The following is an 18,946-nucleotide window of genomic DNA, read 5'->3' on the forward strand; positions in this document are numbered from 1 at the left end:
TTTTAACCATTTTCCTCAAATATTCGCAGTAAACTGTATCATTTAAACTGTATCATTTTGTCCCCTATGTTTCAAAGTTTGCTCAGTGAGGGCCCGCAATAACCATGGCATCTACTCCAGTCACAATCACGTGCTTCGCTAACTCGTCAAAAATCTTCACGCTCCACTACTTTCAAATGTCACCAGCCGCCACCGAAAATTCTGCTAAATACAAGCCACCCTATCACACCCAAACAATTTTCCACTGGAAAACCGCCCTGCCATCAAGCCCCCCAAATTGTTAACTGGCTGATCTCAATAAACATTAATGACCCGCAGGCAGACACCTGCATTTGTTTCTACATTCAGCTGGACGTCCCAAATGCCACCCACGGGTTGTGCCTTTGTACAGCCCGATGTTCTTGCTTGCCTTCCACCTAGCTTCATCTCCTAGTTGATTCAGACATTCTTAACACCACACAGTCTCACCTCAAACACGTCCTCCCGCCCTCCCTGCCCCCTCGTCCTTTGTTCAGCCCAGAACTCCTCGAGCGGGTCCACAAAATGTTCTTTATGGCTTTTCATTAAGTCAGACCCCTTTACCTCTACGTGGAAGGCCATGTTGAAGGTGCTGTGGTTAAATTTCACTGTGAAGAGGATCGCGCACTTCTCTTCTGTCACCGACTCAGAGCCCTTCCTCTCACAGCGCTTAATTTTCTTGACCGACTGTAGAGCAAAGAGAGAAACGTTGTAAATGGAGAAGCGAAAGAAACTGGAGAAGAGATAGACATGTAGAACGCGAACTGGAACTTAACAGCGAAGAACACATTAAAATAAATGCAGAGAAAAAAAAAAAATCAATGAATGCGTGGAACTAAGTGAAGAATTCAAAACAGAGTAACAAGCAAGTGGGAACAGAAAGACACAAAGGGGGTTATTCTAACTTTGGAGGAGGTGTTAATCCGTCCCAAAAATGACGGTAAAGTGACGGATATACCACCAGCCGTATTACGAGTTCCATAGGATATAATGGACTCGTAATACGGCTGGTGGTAAATCCGTCACTTTTCCGTCACTTTTGGGACGGATTAACACCTCCTCCAAAGTTAGAATAACCCCCAAACAGTGAATGAGAGTAGGACAACGGGAACGGGAGAAAAACGAAACAGGGGAAGAAAGAGAAAGAAACAGAAAAAGGAAAAAGGTAAGCTCAAAAAGAGAAAAGAAAATTCTAGGGGAAAGGGAAGAAGAAGAAATGGAAGTAGAAAGTAGGAAGATGTAGAGATAATGAATAAAGGAAAAAACAGCGATGTAAACAGATAAAATGTTGTTTTTTGACCAATATCATAGTGATAGCAACACCACCCACCTTTAACACAGCCATCGATTTCCTCTGATGACTTCACAGAAAGTAACATTGCCACTGACCCCTTCCACTGCCAATTCAATGTACTTTAAAAATCTATGTTGAAAATTAGACACTACATTCTACTTAAAAAAGTAACTCAATAATAGGTAAACTGACAACAAGCTTCTGAATGCACCCAAAGCTAAAAGTATAGTACTCAAGAAAGATTATTGGTTTTGACTAAAACACGCAATATTTATAGGAACATGATGCACAGATCAGCACAATGGTAGCCAACTGGTCGCACTAGATATCCCCCTCAAAAACATGATTTACAGTGACAGAATACAACAGTCTAAAGAACAAAAATGAATCCATGGGAGGAAGGAAAACAATAAGTTTTTGTTTTATAATTTACAATATTTGTGGTGGATATTGCTGAAGGATACATATTTTTTTCTGCATATTCCTCTCATTATGAATTAGCTCTTCAGCTATATAATAGTCCTGAAAACGTTTCCCCAGCAAATACTTTCCAGGTCATGCCATGTGGAGGGTTTGGAGGGCTCCTAATTTGCTGATTTGTGTGTGTGACTTTTTCAATGTATTTTGGACTTACAATTCCACCACAGAGGTGCCATTTTGGTCACACAGGCTCTAGTGGTTGGAATCAGCCTAACTTTCTGTCATTTAAACCAGGACCACGGACGCACAGCCTCATCCGTGTGCTGCTACATATCTTTTTAACTTGCCGTTTTTAGCTTCTTTTAAAAGATTCTAACTGTGATACTGTGCGGAGAGCTTCCAATTTGCCGAGTTACGTGTGGGACTATTTAATTTTGCACTTCTGATTCCACCACAGAAGCACTATTTTGGTTGCACGTGCTCTAGTGGTTGGAATTAGCCTTATTTTCTGGCATTTAAACCAGGCCATGCTACAGATGCACAGCGGATGCACCGCTGGCGAGCCAAAGGCAAGCCCCCCTGTGTCTGTCTACGCCCGGATCACATCCAGCACCAGCCGTGCTGCTGATGAGCACCTCCAACACCCACCGATGCAGGCATATTCTGGGGTAGGACTGCTTAATTTCTAAATGAACCTTTGTAACCATCTATTTGATCTTTACACCGACTGGCTGTGTAGCTAGCTGCCCCTCATATTCCTTCTCCTTGGCTCAATTTGATCACTGTATGGAACACTTTTCTGCTTCTACTTCAAGTTTTGTTTCAGCCAAACCCACATGGCTGGAAGGCAGCAGATTGAGGTTAAGGGCTCTTATTGCTCTGCCTCTTTGATTAATCGCAGATCACTACCTAAGCATGCCATAGATATTTTTAACTTACCTTTGGAGTACAGGTGGGACTTAATGTTTCTCCTAGGAACTTGGTTGAAGGATTCTTCTGGTCCAGATTTGGCCTTAGTGAATCCCCTGGATTTTTTATCCAACACATTAACCGTGTTGCTGGAGCAGGGTGAGGTATTGCTGTAATTTCAACCTTTTCTTGTTCAACTTCTAAACGTTCGTACAGCGGCTCCATGAAGGCTTACCCTTTTCTATTGCTCTAGGCCCTTCTTTTACGCTTTCTCCACTTTCTGATCTGCTGGGCCAACTATCATTACCTCACTCCTGCTTTATAGTTCTTGGCGATTTTAACCTACATGCAAATAAGACTAATTGCCCCATGACCTCACAGTTTTTGACTACTTTAAAGGAATTTAACTGAGAGCAACTAGTGGAAGGACCAACGCATAAGGCCGGTCATACACCGGCCCTATAAACCTCTTAATCAGGCCAGCTCTGCAGCTAACCTAGCCTGATCACCTTTTGATAACTTTTATGTTCCCTACACCTCTGGTGAGCAAGCAGCAAAATATCTCTTACAAAACATCCTAGACATTGCATCAAGTCTCTGAACTCACTCTAATGGAGACAATCCAATCAATACCGGTAGAGTTATTGGGCTTTGAAGAGCTTGATTTAGGAAGCTATAAATGCTGGCTTGACGAGGCATTTGATCCTATTACTCCTAAAAATAAAAAAAAACTCAGCGGAAGATCTATGCCATCGGCTCCATGCTTCTCGATGGACTTAAAAAAAAGTAATAACGCAAATATTTATAATATTTATAATGGAGGAAATGCTATAACGCAGAAGCCAAGATTGTATATAAGACAGCACTAAAAAAGATATTGTAAATCTACTTGCAGATTTCATAAGGAGTACATATCCTCTGCCATAGCTTTTTAAAATGGTAAATTCTTTTCTTTTCCTGGGTGCCCTTCAGAATAATCCCACTTCATCTGCCCAAATTATGTGAAGAACTCTCAAATCAAATCAAATCAAATCATTAACATTTATAAAGCGCGCTACTCACCCGTGCGGGTCTCAAGGCGCTAGGGGAAAAGGGGGGGTTATCGCTGCTCGAACAGCCAGGTCTTTAGGAGTCTCCGGAAAGCGGAGTGGTCCTGGGTGGTCCTGAGGCTGATGGGGAGGGAGTTCCAGGTCTTGGCCGCCAGGAAGGAGAAAGATCTCCCACCCGCCGTGGAGCGGCGGATGCGAGGGACAGCAACGAGTGCGAGGCCAGAGGAGCGGAGGGGGCGGGTGGGGACGTAGAAGCTGAGGCGTCTGTTGAGGTATTCCGGTCCCTTGTCGTGGAGGGCTTTGTGTGCGTGGGTGAGAAGTCGGAAGGTGATCCTTTTGCTGACTGGGAGCCAGTGCAGGTGTCTCAGGTGTGCGGAGATGTGGCTGCTGCGGGGTATGTCGAGGATGAGGCGGGCCGAGGCGTTTTGAATGCATTGCAGGCGATTTTGGAGTTTGGCTGTGGTCCCGGCGTAGAGGGTGTTGCCGTAGTCCAGGCGGCTCGTGACGAGGGCGTGGGTCACGGTTTTTCTGGTGTCGGCGGGGATCCAGCGGAAGATCTTGCGGAGCATGCGGAGGGTGAGGAAGCAGGCGGAGGACACGGCGTTGACTTGCTTGGTCATGGTGAGAAGAGAGTGCAAGATGAAGCCGAGGTTGCGGGCGTGGTCTGTGGGGGTCGGTGCGGTGCCGAGGGCCGTGGGCCACCAGGAGTCGTCCCAGGCGGACGGGGTGTTGCCGAGGATGAGGACTTCCGTTTTTTCAGAGTTCAGCTTTAGGCGGCTGAGCCTCATCCAATCTGCGACGTCCTTCATACCCTCTTGTAGGTGGGTCTTGGCGCTGGCGGGGTCCTTGGTGAGGGAGAGTATAAGTTGCGTGTCGTCGGCGTAGGAGGTGATGATGATGTCGTGCTTGCGTACGATGTTGGCGAGGGGGCTCATGTAGACATTGAAGAGTGTCGGGCTGAGTGATGAGCCTTGGGGTACGCCGCAGATGATCTCGGTGGGTTCTGAGCGAAACGGAGGGAGGTAAACTCTCTGGGAGCGGTTTGAGAGGAAGGAGGCGATCCAGTCCAGGGCCTGGCCTTGGATTCCGGTGGAGCGGAGGCGGGTGATTAGGGTGCGGTGACAGACGGTGTCAAAGGCAGCCGAGAGGTCGAGCAGAATGAGGGCGACTGTTTCTGTCCATCAGGGTTCTGATGTCGTCAGTGACTGAGATGAGGGCGGTTTCAGTGCTGTGGTTGGTTCGGAATCCGGTTTGTGAGGGGTCGAGCAGGTTGTTGTCTTCCAGGAAGGTGGTCAGCTGTTTGTTGACGGTCTTCTCTATTACTTTGGCTGGGAAAGGCAGAAGAGAGATGGGGCGGAAGTTTTTCAGGTCGCTCGGGTCAGCCGTAGGTTTCTTTAGTAGGGCGTTGACTTCGGCGTGTTTCCAGCATTCGGGGAAGGTAGCAGAAGAAAAAGAAGAGTTGATGACGGTCTGGAGGTGCGGGGCGATGATGTCGTCGGCTTTGTTAAAGATGAAGTGCGGGCAGGGGTCCGAAGGGGCGCAGAAGTGGATAGAGTTCATGATGGATTTGGTTTCTTCCGTGTTGATGTGGGACCAGTTGTTGAGGGTGATGGCCGTGGATGCCGGTTCGGTGGTGTTTGGTTGGGTCTGGTGTCCGAAGCTGTTGTGGAGGTCGCTAATCTTGCGATGGAAGAAAGTGGCGAGGGATTCGCACAGATCCTGTGAGGGTGTGACGGCGTTGGCGTTGGCGCTGGGGTTGGAGAACTCCTTGACGATGCTGAAGAGTTCTCTGCTGTTGTGTCTGTTTTTGTCCAGTCTGTCGGTGAAAAAGTTCCTTTTGGCGGCGCGGATCAGGTGGTGGTGTTCGCGGGTAGCGTTCTTGAGGGCGGTCATGTTGTCAGCGGTGCGGTCCTTGCGCCAGGCTCTCTCAAGGGCGCGACAAGTTTTCTTTGATTCTTTGAGGGTGTCAGAGAACCAGAGAGGTTTTTTGGTGTTGGTCTGTCGATGCGTGCGTTTGAGGGGAGCAAGGATGTCTGCGCAGTTGGAGATCCAGTTTGTGAGGTTGAGGGCTGCGTCGTTGGGGTCGGTGGTGAGGGTGGGTTGGTTGGCGGCGAGTGCGGAGAAGAGTTGCTCTTCGGGGATCTTGTTCCACTGTCGACGAGGGATGGGTTGGGTGCGGAGGTGGCGGGTCTCGCGTCGCAATGTGAAGTGGACGCAGCTGTGGTCGGTCCAGTGTAGGGCGGAGGCGTGGCTGAAGAAGACGTGTTTGCTGGCGGAGAAGATGGGGTCAAGCGTGTGTCCGGCGATGTGGGTGGCGGTGTTCACCAGTTGTTTGAGGCCGAGGTTGGCGAGGTTGTCGAGCAGGGTGGTGGTGTTGGGGTCGTTGTTTTGATCCAGATGGAAGTTGAGGTCACCTAGGAGGATGTAGTCCGGTGAGGCGAGGGCGTGCGGGGAGATGAAGTCGGCGATGGCGTCGCTGAAAGGGGCGCGTGGCCCGGGAGGACGGTAGATGAGGGATCCTCTGAGGGTGGTCCTTGGATCGGGGCGAATCTGAAAATGCAGGTGTTCAGCGGCGAGAGGGGTGTTTTCGGTGGAGGTGGTGACGCTGATGGAGTCTTTGAAGACGATGGCGATACCTCCTCCTACCTGGTTGGTGCGGTCTTTTCTGGAGATCTTGTAGCCTTTGGGGATGGCAGTGGCGATGTCAGGGGCCGAGGAGGCGTTCATCCAGGTCTCCGTGATGAAGGCGACGTCCGGTGCTATGGAGTCCAGGAGGTCCCAGAGTTCAACGGCATGTTTGTGGACGGAGCGAGCGTTGACTAGGATGCACTTGAGGTGGTTGATGGCGCGTGGGCTGGTGGTCATGGTTGTTGCGTGGTGGAAGGTGCGTTTGCAGGAGTTGCAGGCGAAGGGTCCATGGGTGCGTTTGGGATGAGCTTGGAAGCAAGTGTTGGAGCGTCCTGGGTTGAGGGCGTGGAGGGTGATGGGGTCGTAGCGGGTCAGCGGGGCTTGGGAGAGCTGGGGACCAGGGGTCGTGGCGCTGGGCGCGGGACAGGCGCTGACGGGTGCAGAAGGGCTTGCCTCTGGCGCGCCTCTGGCGCGCCCGCTGCGCAGTCGCGCACCAGCCGCCATATGAGGTAGGAGGGGGGGAGGGGTCAGGTGGGGGCGAATGGGAGCTGGGGCGTGCAGGAGGTCGCGGCGGGAAAGCGCGAGGGAGGGGGGGGACAGGTAGAGTGAGAAGAGCTGGGGGAGGGGGGTATAAGGGTGGAGGGGGTGAGTGTTAGGAGGTTTAGGAGATAGGGGAGAAAGATAGGAGTAGGGTTGAGAAGATAGGGGAGGGGGGGTTGTAGAGGTGGGTGAGGGTGAGAGGTAGAGTGAGAGGATAGGAAGATCGGTAATAGAGGGGGTGAGGGAGGGGGGGGAGAGATAGAGAAATAGATAGAGAAAATAGATAGGGAAATCGATAGATAGGGAAATAGATAGAGAGATAGGAAGATAGGAGGAGGTGGAGAGTGAGGGAGTTAGATAGTGGGATAGAGAGATAGAGAGATAGGTAGATAGGAGGAGTGGGGGAGGTAGATAGTGAACGGGTTAGATAGGGGAGATAGAGAGGGGGATGCGAGTGGGGGAGGGGGATGAGGCAGGAGCAGGAGGGCAGGCGCGGGGAGAAGAGGACGGAGGAGGCAGAAGAGCCGAAGTCAGAAGACAAGAAGAACAGAAGACAAGAAGAACAGAAGAACAGAAGACCGGAAGGAGAGAAGAAAGGAAGATCAGAAGACCGGAAGGAGAGAAGAAAGGAAGACCGGAAGAACACAGAAGAACACAGAAGAACAGAGAAGAAGATACAGAAGAAGATACAGAAGAAGATACAGAAGAAGAAGAACAGAGGGCAGAAGACCACAGAAGAAGATGAGGAAGAAGAGAAGTAGAGTGAAGACGGGGGAAAGAAGAGTACAGAAGAAGATTACAGACGAGGAGCGAGGAGGAAGAACAGAAGAACAGAGAAGAAGAAAAGAAGAAAAGAAGCAGGAGAGAGGGTGAGTAGCGCAGGGCAGAGCGAGGGGCTGGGAGGTGGGGGGTACTTACTGTGAGGTGGGTCTCAGGAACTCAGGAACCTGGAGGAGCTGCAGCGGCAGGGGGAGCGACCTACCCAATGTTAGAAATGGGGTTTCTGGTTGGCTAGGGTATTCACCTCAGCCAGGCAGAACTTACCCACTCTAGTCAGGGCAAGGGAGTTACACGTCCAAGATAACCCCTGCTCACCCCCTTGGTAGCTTGGCACGAGCAGTCAGGCTTAACCCGGAGGCAATGCGTAAAGCGTTTGCACAACACACACATACATGTGACGCAATATCCCCACCACAAAGGAAACACAACACCAGATTATATGAAAATATACTGTATTGTACCCAACGTAATTATCAGACCAACATCACATAATAGTACTATCCTGCTACCTTAGCAGTTGTCAGAACATTACACATTAGTTACTCTGCAAACTAGCAGTAGTCACACATAACACACAGGTTACTCAGTATTCTGCAACTCTCAGAGTTCTTTTACAATAAGATTTGTATCATTTATGATCAGTTTCCTCCGGTAACTGTAGTCTGTCCTGGTGTGGAGTCTAATTCTACTTCTGGGCCTCTTTTCTCCCATTTTAATCCTATATCCCTGGAAGATTCTTCAGTGGAACTGGCCAAGTGCAAGTAGGGTTCCTAAATGCTGGAAACAAGCTCTCCAGCTTCCCTTACTGAAGAAACCTAACGCGGACCCTAGTATCCTAAGTAATAATAAAGCCCTTTCTCTCCTGCCTGCTGGAGTGAAGATTACAGAGACGCTAGTGAATAGCTATTCACCACATTTGTGGAATATAATTTTCTTTTAAATGATTCACAATCTAGTTTTAGGGCAGGATGTAGTACTGAATCAGTGCTGCTGGAAATATCAGAGATTATCCCAAAAAAATCTTGATCAGAATTCTGTGGCAATGCTGGTGATCCTTGATTTATGCTCAGCCCCTGACTCGTATCTCACGTGAATCCCCATAAACATACTCAAGTCAGGAAACTGGGGATCCATGGTCAGGCCTTAACCTGGTTTTAATAATTGTTTGAGGACAGGACACAATCGGTTTTGTTATCCTCCTTCACCTCCTCCTCAAAACCTTTGGACTGTGGAGTGCCACAGGGCTCAGCTCTGAGTCCCACTCTTTTTAATATTTATCTGGAGCCCTTTGCAAGTGTAGTTAAATCTTGGGGCCTCCAGGTGACCTCCTAGGTAGATGATACCCATCTTCTTCTATCTTTCCACAAGAAAGATTTGCTGGCCTTTAATTCCTTTAAATTTTGTATAAAATCAGTTGGCAACTGGATGGGCAGTAATTACCTCAAGCTTAATTCTGATAAAATGGAGATCCTTTTTGTTATGAACTAAACACTATCCTGACTCATGGAACTGGTGGCCTTTGGAGCTGGGGACTTCATCCTCACATGCTTCAACTGCTATGAACTTGGGCATTATATCTGATGCTAAACTTTTATTTGTGCCCCAACTTGAAACTTTATCGTCCAGCTGCTTTGCAAACCTCAAATCCCTAAGGAGAATGCTACACCTGGTTCCTGAGGACAACCAACAGACTATTGTTCATTCATTAGTGACTTCAAAACTGGATTATGCTAACAGTCTTAACTTGGGCCTGCCTACCTGACAGTGTTGTGTCACCATTTTAGTTAAAGCTCCATTCACGTTATTTTAACACCCTAGGCCGCTGTGCACTTTAACCTAGATATATTTTATTCGGCTTCGCATTGTTATTTTTACAATAACCATTTTTACGGTCTTGTTTTATTTTTCATCTATCTAACTGTTTTTGCTTAGCCCAGCACTGGCTTCTCAAACAAGACATTCTTGATCACTCCGTGCTTCATTCAAGGCTACGGTTTGGTACATTGCCGGTGAACGTGGTAGAAGTTTAGTCTCCAACATTTGTAGAAAATACACATCCTTACGTAGGGACATTTTCTCAGAACATCAGCTGTGTTATTATAAAAACACTTCCTAGTCCCATTACACGTTAAGAGGGAGAATCTAGCCAGGGAACCACAACTGTATGTTGATTGCTGAATGCTTCGCTACAGATGCTAACACAGACCACAGGCCTTTGCTCAGGTATGAGGGTTTATGTCTTCCCGGGGGAACCTGAAAGGCAGAATTAAAGCTTAACATGCTATGCTCAGATTATGACTTAGATAGGAAATAGTCCATCGATCATAGTGACAATATGCTTCACTCACCTTGTCACCATTTTAAAACTGTCATGTTGTGTCATCCTGGTTATTGCAGCTCACGCTTTGCTATCTAAGATGCAGTCGTTTTATTAAACCAATCATTGAAACATATACTGCTTCTGTTTGTCATTTATATATGAGACTGAACTGTGAATGAGAGAACCAGATGTGACCTGAGTGACCACGACTTCCCTGAGAAGCCTAATACGTCATGCGCTCGGCTGCCCAATCATCCCTATCCCCTGGCAGAAATGAGGCACTGCTAGTTAGCCGGAGCAAAACCCGGATTTAGAGCGACAGGTGTAGCCCACAGTGGGTCAGACTCAGTCTCCCACACCGTGGATGATCTTGCTGCTCAAAATCCAGTAGTCTCATTAGAATAATGAGAGCCTACACGACAACATGACGCCTTCAGATTGTGCAAAAATGCCACAGCTCGGTGAATTCTGAAAATTCTGGCACATCAATCAGTAACACTCCACCTACGACAGCGTCACTGATTGCCTGTCAGTGGGGGAGTCCAATTTAAGGCTATTACCCTGGCCTTTGAACCTCTTGATTATAAAGGTCCATTATAGTTAAGAAAAAAACTGTAGGCGTACTCTCAATCTAGACTCCTAAGATCTAAAAGCCAAAAACCTCTTCATATTCCCCAGGTGCATATAACATGAAGGGCATCTTACCTTACTTTAGTGTGTCTTACTGACTGACTCTAGAATGCCCTCCAGTTAGGCCTTCGATTAGCTTCTTCAGAATCCATTTTTAGGAAAAAGTTGAAAACGTTTCTTTTTAATCCTACCCTGTAATTTCTTATCTGCTCTGGCATGCTGCTGCACCAGGATGCTTCTTTGGAAGCAGCCGTGCGCTTTACAAACTAATTTGTATTGTATTGTATTGCATTATACTGTAGTTGCAACTCCACCTCTGGAAATCATTACATCTGAATAAATTAGGTGCCAACTTGTGTCTTGGCGCCAGTTCCTGGACTTTTTGCATACCCCAGCAAGAAAAGCATAGAAGAACCTAAAGAGTAAGTGTGACAAATACAGCACATAACAGGTTTGCATACCTTGGGATCTTATTAGTTACCACAATGACTACCAGGAGAGAAGGGCAGGCACACAGGAATCTGTTGGAAGATTGTTTATGTAAAAGAAACAGTAAACCTGAAAGTAAGTACCTTTTTCTTCTCATATCTCCCAAATCATCTGTCTTATTCTTATCAATTGGAGTTCAAACTTGTGGTTTGTGGGGTGCCTCAGGGCTCTTCACTCAGATCCTTTTCTTTTAGGTTTTGTCTTTGCCTGAGGTCATCCAGACCTTGGGGTATACACTCATGATTTACATGGATGGCACCCAGTTGATCATCCAATTATACTCTTCTTTGGCTTGTTCTAGTTTCCAGAACTTGCTCCCAGTGGTTGTTTCCTTGATAAGCGCAAACTCTATCAGATTCTATGCCAACAAAACTGAGGCTTTGGTGATTGGCAAGAATTTGCCCAAGAACAAGTTTAGTAGTGGCCCTTTGCGCTGGTTTCTGCCCTGACCCCGGAGTCTTAGGCCCTCATTACGATCATGGCAGTTTGGCCCGCCATGCCAGCAGTGGCTGAAGCCGCCAGCCGACATGGCGGGCCAAACCGCCATATAACGGACATGGTGATGGCCACCAGTGGCAGCCGTCACCCACCGCCTGACGGCGGGTTGAAACACCATCCGCCAGGGTAGCTGCGCTACCCTGAGGATAATGTTTCAATTCCCGCCAGCCTTTTCCTGGCGGGATATCCCACCAGGAAAAGGCTGGCGGAGGAGGTGCCCCGGGGGCCCCTGCACTGCCCATGCACTTTGCATGGGCAGTGAAGGGGCCCGGCGCATTTTAGGGCAGTGATCTGCGCGACGGGTGCAACTGCTCATGCCACACAGGCATTGACGGCGGCTCCAGAAAAGTTCATTATCTGGCCGGCGGGGTTCCAGGGTCGCTGGAGGTCAGTATTTTGACCTCCAGCATGAACACAGCGGTTGTTTCCGCCGTGTTCATAATGACCACCTTGGTTTTTAGTTTGCTCACTATCTATTTTTGTCCAGATAAATTATTAAGGTTTCAGCGTCCTGGTTTTTTCACCTTCAGTTACTATTCAAAACTGTCTTTCCTTTCACAGCCCTTCGCCAGTCTGTGGTTCAGACAACTATTCTATTTTCTGTGGAATACTGGCATTCTTTCTGTTTAGTGCTTCCTGATTTTACTCTTGCCAATCTTTAAAGAATACAAAATGCAGTAATGAGACTTATTTCTGGTTTACATTGCTAGACTCTGGTCACCGTCTTTAGGTTCTTGCTACATTAAATTCTATTTCCAAACAGATTATGTTTACATCGCTGTGTTTAATCCAAAAAGTACCTCGCAAGCAGGGTCCCACATATCTTCAAGTAAAATGTTCAACATACTCTCCTGACACTCCCTCAGATCCAAAGCTTCTGATTATCTTCTGGCATCTTCCTAATCGGTCAGGGGTCGGGCCTTCTCAATGCTTGTGGACAAACACTTTCTGCTGATCTTCAGCTGAGTGATAACCATCTCAATTCCCGGAAATCCCTCAAGACCAGGTTTTCTGATGCATTTACAATCTCTTGGCTCTAGTTCTTGTAAGCGTTTCTTAGCACCAGGATACCTTTCTTGTCGATCGCAGGGCTCAAGAACTTTGCAGACTCCACAATCCTTGGACATAAAAGGTACAACACAAGATGGCCTATGTGTTGATCCATGAATAGTTAAATCACAATCTTAGAATTTAAACAGATTATGCCCACATTAGTGGGCATAATCGAGTTAACCGTGGAGCAGCTGTAAAAAAATCCACGAGTATTAAGATGACACTGCAAAGGTTTGTCTCTATTGACAACCTTGGACCATCTAAGGTCAGAGTCCTGGGCCAATAAGGGGACACTACAGTACTTGGCATATGGGTTCACGAAGAACAAATAAGGGCGATGCCCTAGAAAATTAAATAGGCACCGCTGCAGTGGGTCTATTGGATAAGCCTAGAAGAAGCTGAAGCGCAGACCTGGGTTTAATCAGGGGCAGATGGCCTAGGTCTTCGAAAATTAAGTAGATAACCCTAATGTAATCAATAGGGAGCCTTAGAACCTCTAAACCACAGTCATGTCTTTGAAGAGTGGGTAAAAGGGGTTAACAATGAAGCAACTAAGTTAGAACCCAAAGCCATGAATAATCATCACAATAGTAGGTCTATGGAAAATAATGCAAAAATACGTTAAGTAGGACGCTAAGTAGGAACTCTGAGAAATCATTGTAACCCTGACATATAAATAGACACTACAGTAATGAGTCTATAGGGTAGAACCTTTGTTGTTGTAGGCAACTAGTTTGAGTGTATAAAGACAAGAAGGTGCAGGCTTAGAATGATACCTTGTAATTGCCAACAATACAAGTTTAATTGATCCCCTGTGAACAAGTATAATCATCAGCAGGAGTAAGGTATTAGCTTAATGAAGATGGGAGGAGTGGGCTTGAGCAGACTTTCTGGCCCTAGGGACAAACATGCAGGTCACCACAGATACTCATTTGTAACTTTTCCACCCTTTTCTTGGATACCCAGACTGGATGCCCTGGGAGGAGCCCGGATTTAGTAATGGCAGAGAATGGTTAAATAGGACTCAACCAATCAGTAGGTGGGAGGGATTGAGTTAGCTGTGAGAAAACAGAAAATAACAGACCACAGCATGGTAAACGGACAACCAAAAATGTAGTTAAAGCCAGGCTCCACAGCTATAGAGGGCTAGGCAAACAAGTTTCAAAAGTTATTTCAGCAGAAATAATTTTAAGGGGACAAACTATTTTACAGGGGAGATGATTCCTGAACTGAATGCTTCCAGAAACCAAACACCACTGATCAGCTTATAGGAATGAAGCACCTCTCCTGGATATCGTGTCCCCATGTAAACATAGTTCTGGAATGGAGAGTATAAGGCCTAGATATGGATTGATCAGCTACTCCTCAAGTTGACACTAATTGATACATTGCTCTTTCTTGGTTTGTCAGAGGATTCAAGATGAAAAGAAGCAACCTTCGCAGTCCTTACGTGGATGGTCCTCAAGCCTACCTCGGAGCTCAACCATCCAATAGATGGACCATCGTCAGGCTCTATTCTTTTGAATATTTTAATTCTATTTAAAAGCAATGAAGATGATGAGGGGGTACAGTCACCGATTTACCTGACAGGGGCTGCCATGCTGCTTGGGCAGGGAAAACAAACAATGGACTACTTGCACTGGGGAAAGCTTCATGCAGATCTGGGCCATTGATTTTCCCCGGTGCTGGAGTTTGTTCATAAAAAAACAAAATTGAATGCTGATCAGGCAAAACGAAAATGCTGCTTGTTTAAAAAGAATCTGTCTGTTCAACACCTCCCACACAGAAGAAAACACTTGAGGCATAGAGCTCTCTGCTAGGCCAGTGGTAATCCTTAAGTAAGGTGAGTGCCCACCTCCAGAGAAGGGGAAGCCTCGGTTTCTGCTAACCTGGCAGGCCTCCCACCAACCGTTAAATTAGTCCCTAAATCAGCACTACAGTGATGCCATGGTAAGGTGATGCCACTAATCAATGACTACCAGCATGTTTCAGCAACGAACCACATACTGAAAAGACCATCCAACTCTAAGAATATTGTGCAAACCTGTCTCAATAGAAGTTTGATAAATTGCTTTAGAATGGACATCTCAAGAATACTTTGCAAAAATGGGGACCTAGGCAGGAAAATGCCACAGAATATATGCAGCTAGAAGAGGACTACCTCTTCTTGCTTCAAGCAGCTGGGCGCAAATCGCTCAATTGTCGGTAACTACCAAACTCCTGGATGCGGCAACTAGGATCTCAGAATGTGTGTTATCTTGAGGTACCACGCCTGCTTTGCAAGGAAAAAAACCAACTCCCAGTGTAAACTTAACATTCGCTTAAAAGTCTAAACCATTCCACATCTTTGGCCAAAATGCCAAAGGTGCCCAGTCGTCAGCAGCTTTTCTTCAGGGTAATAGCATACGTGGCAAAAACAGATCGACTCTTCTGAGGTTGAGGGAGTGCTCAGCTTTTACTGGATGCTCCTAACCCAGGACTTTAAGCTCTGAGCATTCTCAATCAATTTTGAAATACTTTTGTTTTTGCAAATGTCTGATGACATTTAAGTGAGGAATTGTAATTATGTCCCTAGATTGGTAGCATAAAGTCACGATTTTGTCAATCAAGCTAAAGCAAACTGGCAAGAGGTAAACTCCCGGTCTCCGATTTTCACTGTTGCAGTTATGTGCGAGAGAGGAAAGGAGCCTATGTAAAAATGTCATTGCTCCCCTAAAGTTCAAAATCTAGAACAATGAACCCATAATCAAAAGAGTATTCAGTACAGAGGTTACAGTTAAGATTTGCCTAGACATCACTAGGAGTATGCCTTTTCCACCATTAGGGATGGTCCAAGCTGTCCTGGGCATGGTAGCATCAACTTTTGTTTAGAAGAAATTCCAAATCAGGTCTAACCATGGCTGAATAGTTTTAGGCATTCAAAATTACACACTTATAACTCGCTGCCGAGGGCTATACCGGTTGTTAAAGGCCTTGACCCTGATTTATAGGGGCCCTGTAGTGAGGGACAGGGCTTTTATCAACTGGTATTGCCTGAGGCAGAAGGGCTATAAGGCTATTAGAACATTCCACTCACTGAGGATAGAATGTTCTAAATTAAAAAGGGAAAAACAAAAAGACAAACATTGGAATGTTGGAGAAGTAGGCTTATACCAGCCATGATAAGCCCCAAGTCACTCCACAGCCTTCAGTGGAGCTCCAAACATTCTAATACAGAACACTGGAATGTTGGGAGCTCCACTGAAGAATATGGAGTACTATGGCTTATAATGGGCAGCAGAAGCCCAGAGCTCCAACATTCCAATGTTTTTCACAGGCAACAGCTGTGAACATTGGCCTCATAAAGCCTGGGGGGATTTCAATCCCCCTGGGTTCCAGGCCTTTACCTATAAAAACATTCTGCACTCTAGTGGTGGAATGTTCTAATAGCCTTATAGCCCTTCATAGCTGGGCTATATCGTCCATTAAAGTCCCGCTCTATCGCTAAAGGCCCTCACCTTTGGCTCGCGCCTTTCGTCGAACTATGTCACTTTAACCTTTATTTTTTTAGTGAATTTCTTTTTTTTAATGTAACATTTAATATTATTATACATACCTAACTATAACATCACTTTAACCTTTGTATTTTTCAGTGAATTTCTGGCAATTATTTAATGCAAAGTAAGGTTTTATTACAATACCTAACTATAACGTCATTTTAACCATTCGTATTTTCAAAAAAATTCTGTTTTTTTAAAACAATCAGTAAAATCTTATGACCCTACCCCAACCCAAACCCTGGTTTGTCAACCCCCTGCCACACACAGCTACGCAAGGGACCAGCCCCTGAGCAGCAGGTGGTCAAGCTCCCATGAGCAGCCAACCAGGTGGCCATCCATCCTACATTCTTTGAATAAAAAAAAAAAATGTTTTCTATCCTGTAGATCACCCTCAAGCGCATACAGGTCACCATGGTTCCTGCGGGACTCCTACATGACCACACGCGCTACAGAGAGGGGAAAGGGCACACTGTGTTCTGTGGAACTAGCATGGGAGCTGTCAGAATGTCCCACGAGATCACCCCAGGATCGATGGGTCGAAGAAAACAGTATTTCGGCCCCTATTTGGCCTAGTTGGTCAGAATACCTCTACTCTGCCCCCTCAGGTTCCAGGATAAAAGGGCAATGTCTGTGTACCCTGTAATGGTGAGCACAATATTTTCTTTCATGCTGTGGACAGCCAATGAGATCGCTCTATCCTGTAGGACCCTAGTTGACGGGTAAAGATTCTTTGTGACCAATCAAAACGCTCTGTGTTTTTAAATTTGCGTTCCAGCGTGACTCCCGTCTAAACATCTCTACTTTCCGAACCTTAACTTCTACACAACAGCTGAACAGACTAAAAAAAAGCACAAATTTCGTGTATTTCTGTTTAGCCATTTTCTCTGTATCGCTTTTCAAAAATCCCTGTGGAAATTGCATTTTGGGAGCCCTGTTTCTCTTAGCCCTTGCCTGACAGATCACCCTGAAACTTTCCAGGAAGGGTCTGAGGTGGATGAACGTTTGTTTTGGAAAGTACCATGAAGGTTTATCAAATAGCAACAAAGTTATTGGCAAAACAAAAACTGCTCTTCCTAGGGAAAGCCTGACCTAACTATAATAACACAATGACCACCTCTGTGAACATTTGTAGTTACACTTATCTCAAGACACTATACATCGTGCTGTAAGGTAACTATATCTCGCCTTCCCGACATGCACAGGTTTATCATCAATAAATTTATTACAAATGTTGGAGTTATATTATAAATTATGTCATAGAGGATGTCCTTACTGATGTAACATGTGACGCATGTAGCAGTGCATGGCAAGGGCACGATTCATAGTTACCTTAGAGCATATCGTCTAAGGGGAGCGGGGTTGCATGCACCCCCTCCTCATAATAAATAGCATAATATGCTCCTGGGACCTGGCCGGCCCAGGGGCTCAAATAGAAACAAGCGAAGGAGACTATGCTTTTGTTTTGTAACTTTTCCCGGGAAGTGCGGATTCTCCGCAGGGTTGTGGGAAAATATTTAGAAAAAATGCTTTTTGGTCTTGCGGTGGTTACTGAGGGACGCCACCACCAGGCCGAGGGTGTTAGTGTTAAGGTAATCCTACCCTGCCCCATTCTCTTTTTTTTAGCTCCCAACACTTCTTGGTTGAAGTGTTAGCAGCCAATCAGATCTCAGCATAAGATCTCTCGGATCCATGGAGGCCCCATGACACTAGATGTACAGTTTTGTTTTTTTCTTTACTCAAAAACTACAGAACGGATTTACACTGAATAACAAAAAGGGCACTTTCTGGACCAAGAGCTAGCTTTCTGCCATTTGGTAATTCTATCCAGAGGGTCAGTCTGTAGTCGTGTTGAAAAAGCCTGTAGGAAATTGCAAGGGGAAATCATGTTTTGGGACCCCCCACTTTCTCTTGGCCCCCGCTTGATGAATCACCCTGAAACTTTTGAAGTGAGTGGCATACTAGTTTTCAACATTTCGTGAAGATTCGTCAAACAGCACCAAAGTTATTGGCAAAACAAAAAGTGCTTTTCCTATTGAAACTAGGTCCTAACTATAACCACCTACTGTTGACCGCCAATAGGTTAAAAAAAAAAACAATTGACGATAGATCAAGCATTTTTTGTATTGTCAATAACTTTGGCCCTGTTTGATAAATCTTCATTAAGTTTTTCAAAACTAATTCAACTCTGACTTTAACTGGGCCCTTGAAAGTTTCAGGGTGATCGGTCTAGTAGGGCCTGAGGAAAAGTGGGGTGGGGTCCCAAAAACTTTTCCCCCATTCTGTGTACATGGGGATTTTGCATTCTTTAGATACAGCTACAGCCCGAATCACTGAACAGAGCTATACCAAATTTGGCAGGAAGGTAGATCTTGGTCCACAGATTGTGTTTTGTGTAAATCGGTTTACTGGATTTAGAGTTAAGGTTACAAAATATAAATATATATATACAGGGATGCGGATCCACCCGTGGTGAATCTGCAGATCCATCGAAAAACAAGGCCCTGATTGGCTGGTCACAACCTGAAAGAAAAGGCATGGATGCCATTCTGTTTATCGCATTGTTGGGGAGGGGAGCGCAGGGAGGCTGTGGGGGGGGGGGGGGGGTCAGGGGGTGGGTGGTTTAGGTCAGGGGAAAAAAATGAAAAAACACATAAGGGGTCAGGATGCAGGTATCATGATACCATCGGACAAATAGAGGGGTCGCTTAGGAACCCCTCATAGGCAAATCATTGCCAATTGTTTATTGTCCAATCTGCAGATCCGCTCATCGGCCAGGGGG

At 46.2% G+C, this 18,946-nt stretch overlaps 1 protein-coding gene across 5 annotated transcripts in view; it reads right to left on the bottom strand.

Moving 5' to 3' along the window:
* The window catches only part of STAT6 (signal transducer and activator of transcription 6), a 604,937-nt gene that overhangs the window by 178,029 nt on the left and 407,962 nt on the right, over positions 1-18,946 (bottom strand). For all 5 annotated transcript variants that reach the window (XM_069230781.1, XM_069230777.1, XM_069230780.1 and 2 more), the window contains exon 10: positions 583-705. In XM_069230781.1, the coding sequence (XP_069086882.1) occupies positions 583-705 (123 nt within the window). The remainder of the gene's footprint in view (positions 1-582; positions 706-18,946) is intronic.

The sequence above is a fragment of the Pleurodeles waltl genome, chromosome 4_2 (genome assembly GCF_031143425.1).
Source record: "Pleurodeles waltl isolate 20211129_DDA chromosome 4_2, aPleWal1.hap1.20221129, whole genome shotgun sequence".
Lineage (NCBI taxonomy): Eukaryota > Metazoa > Chordata > Amphibia > Caudata > Salamandridae > Pleurodeles > Pleurodeles waltl.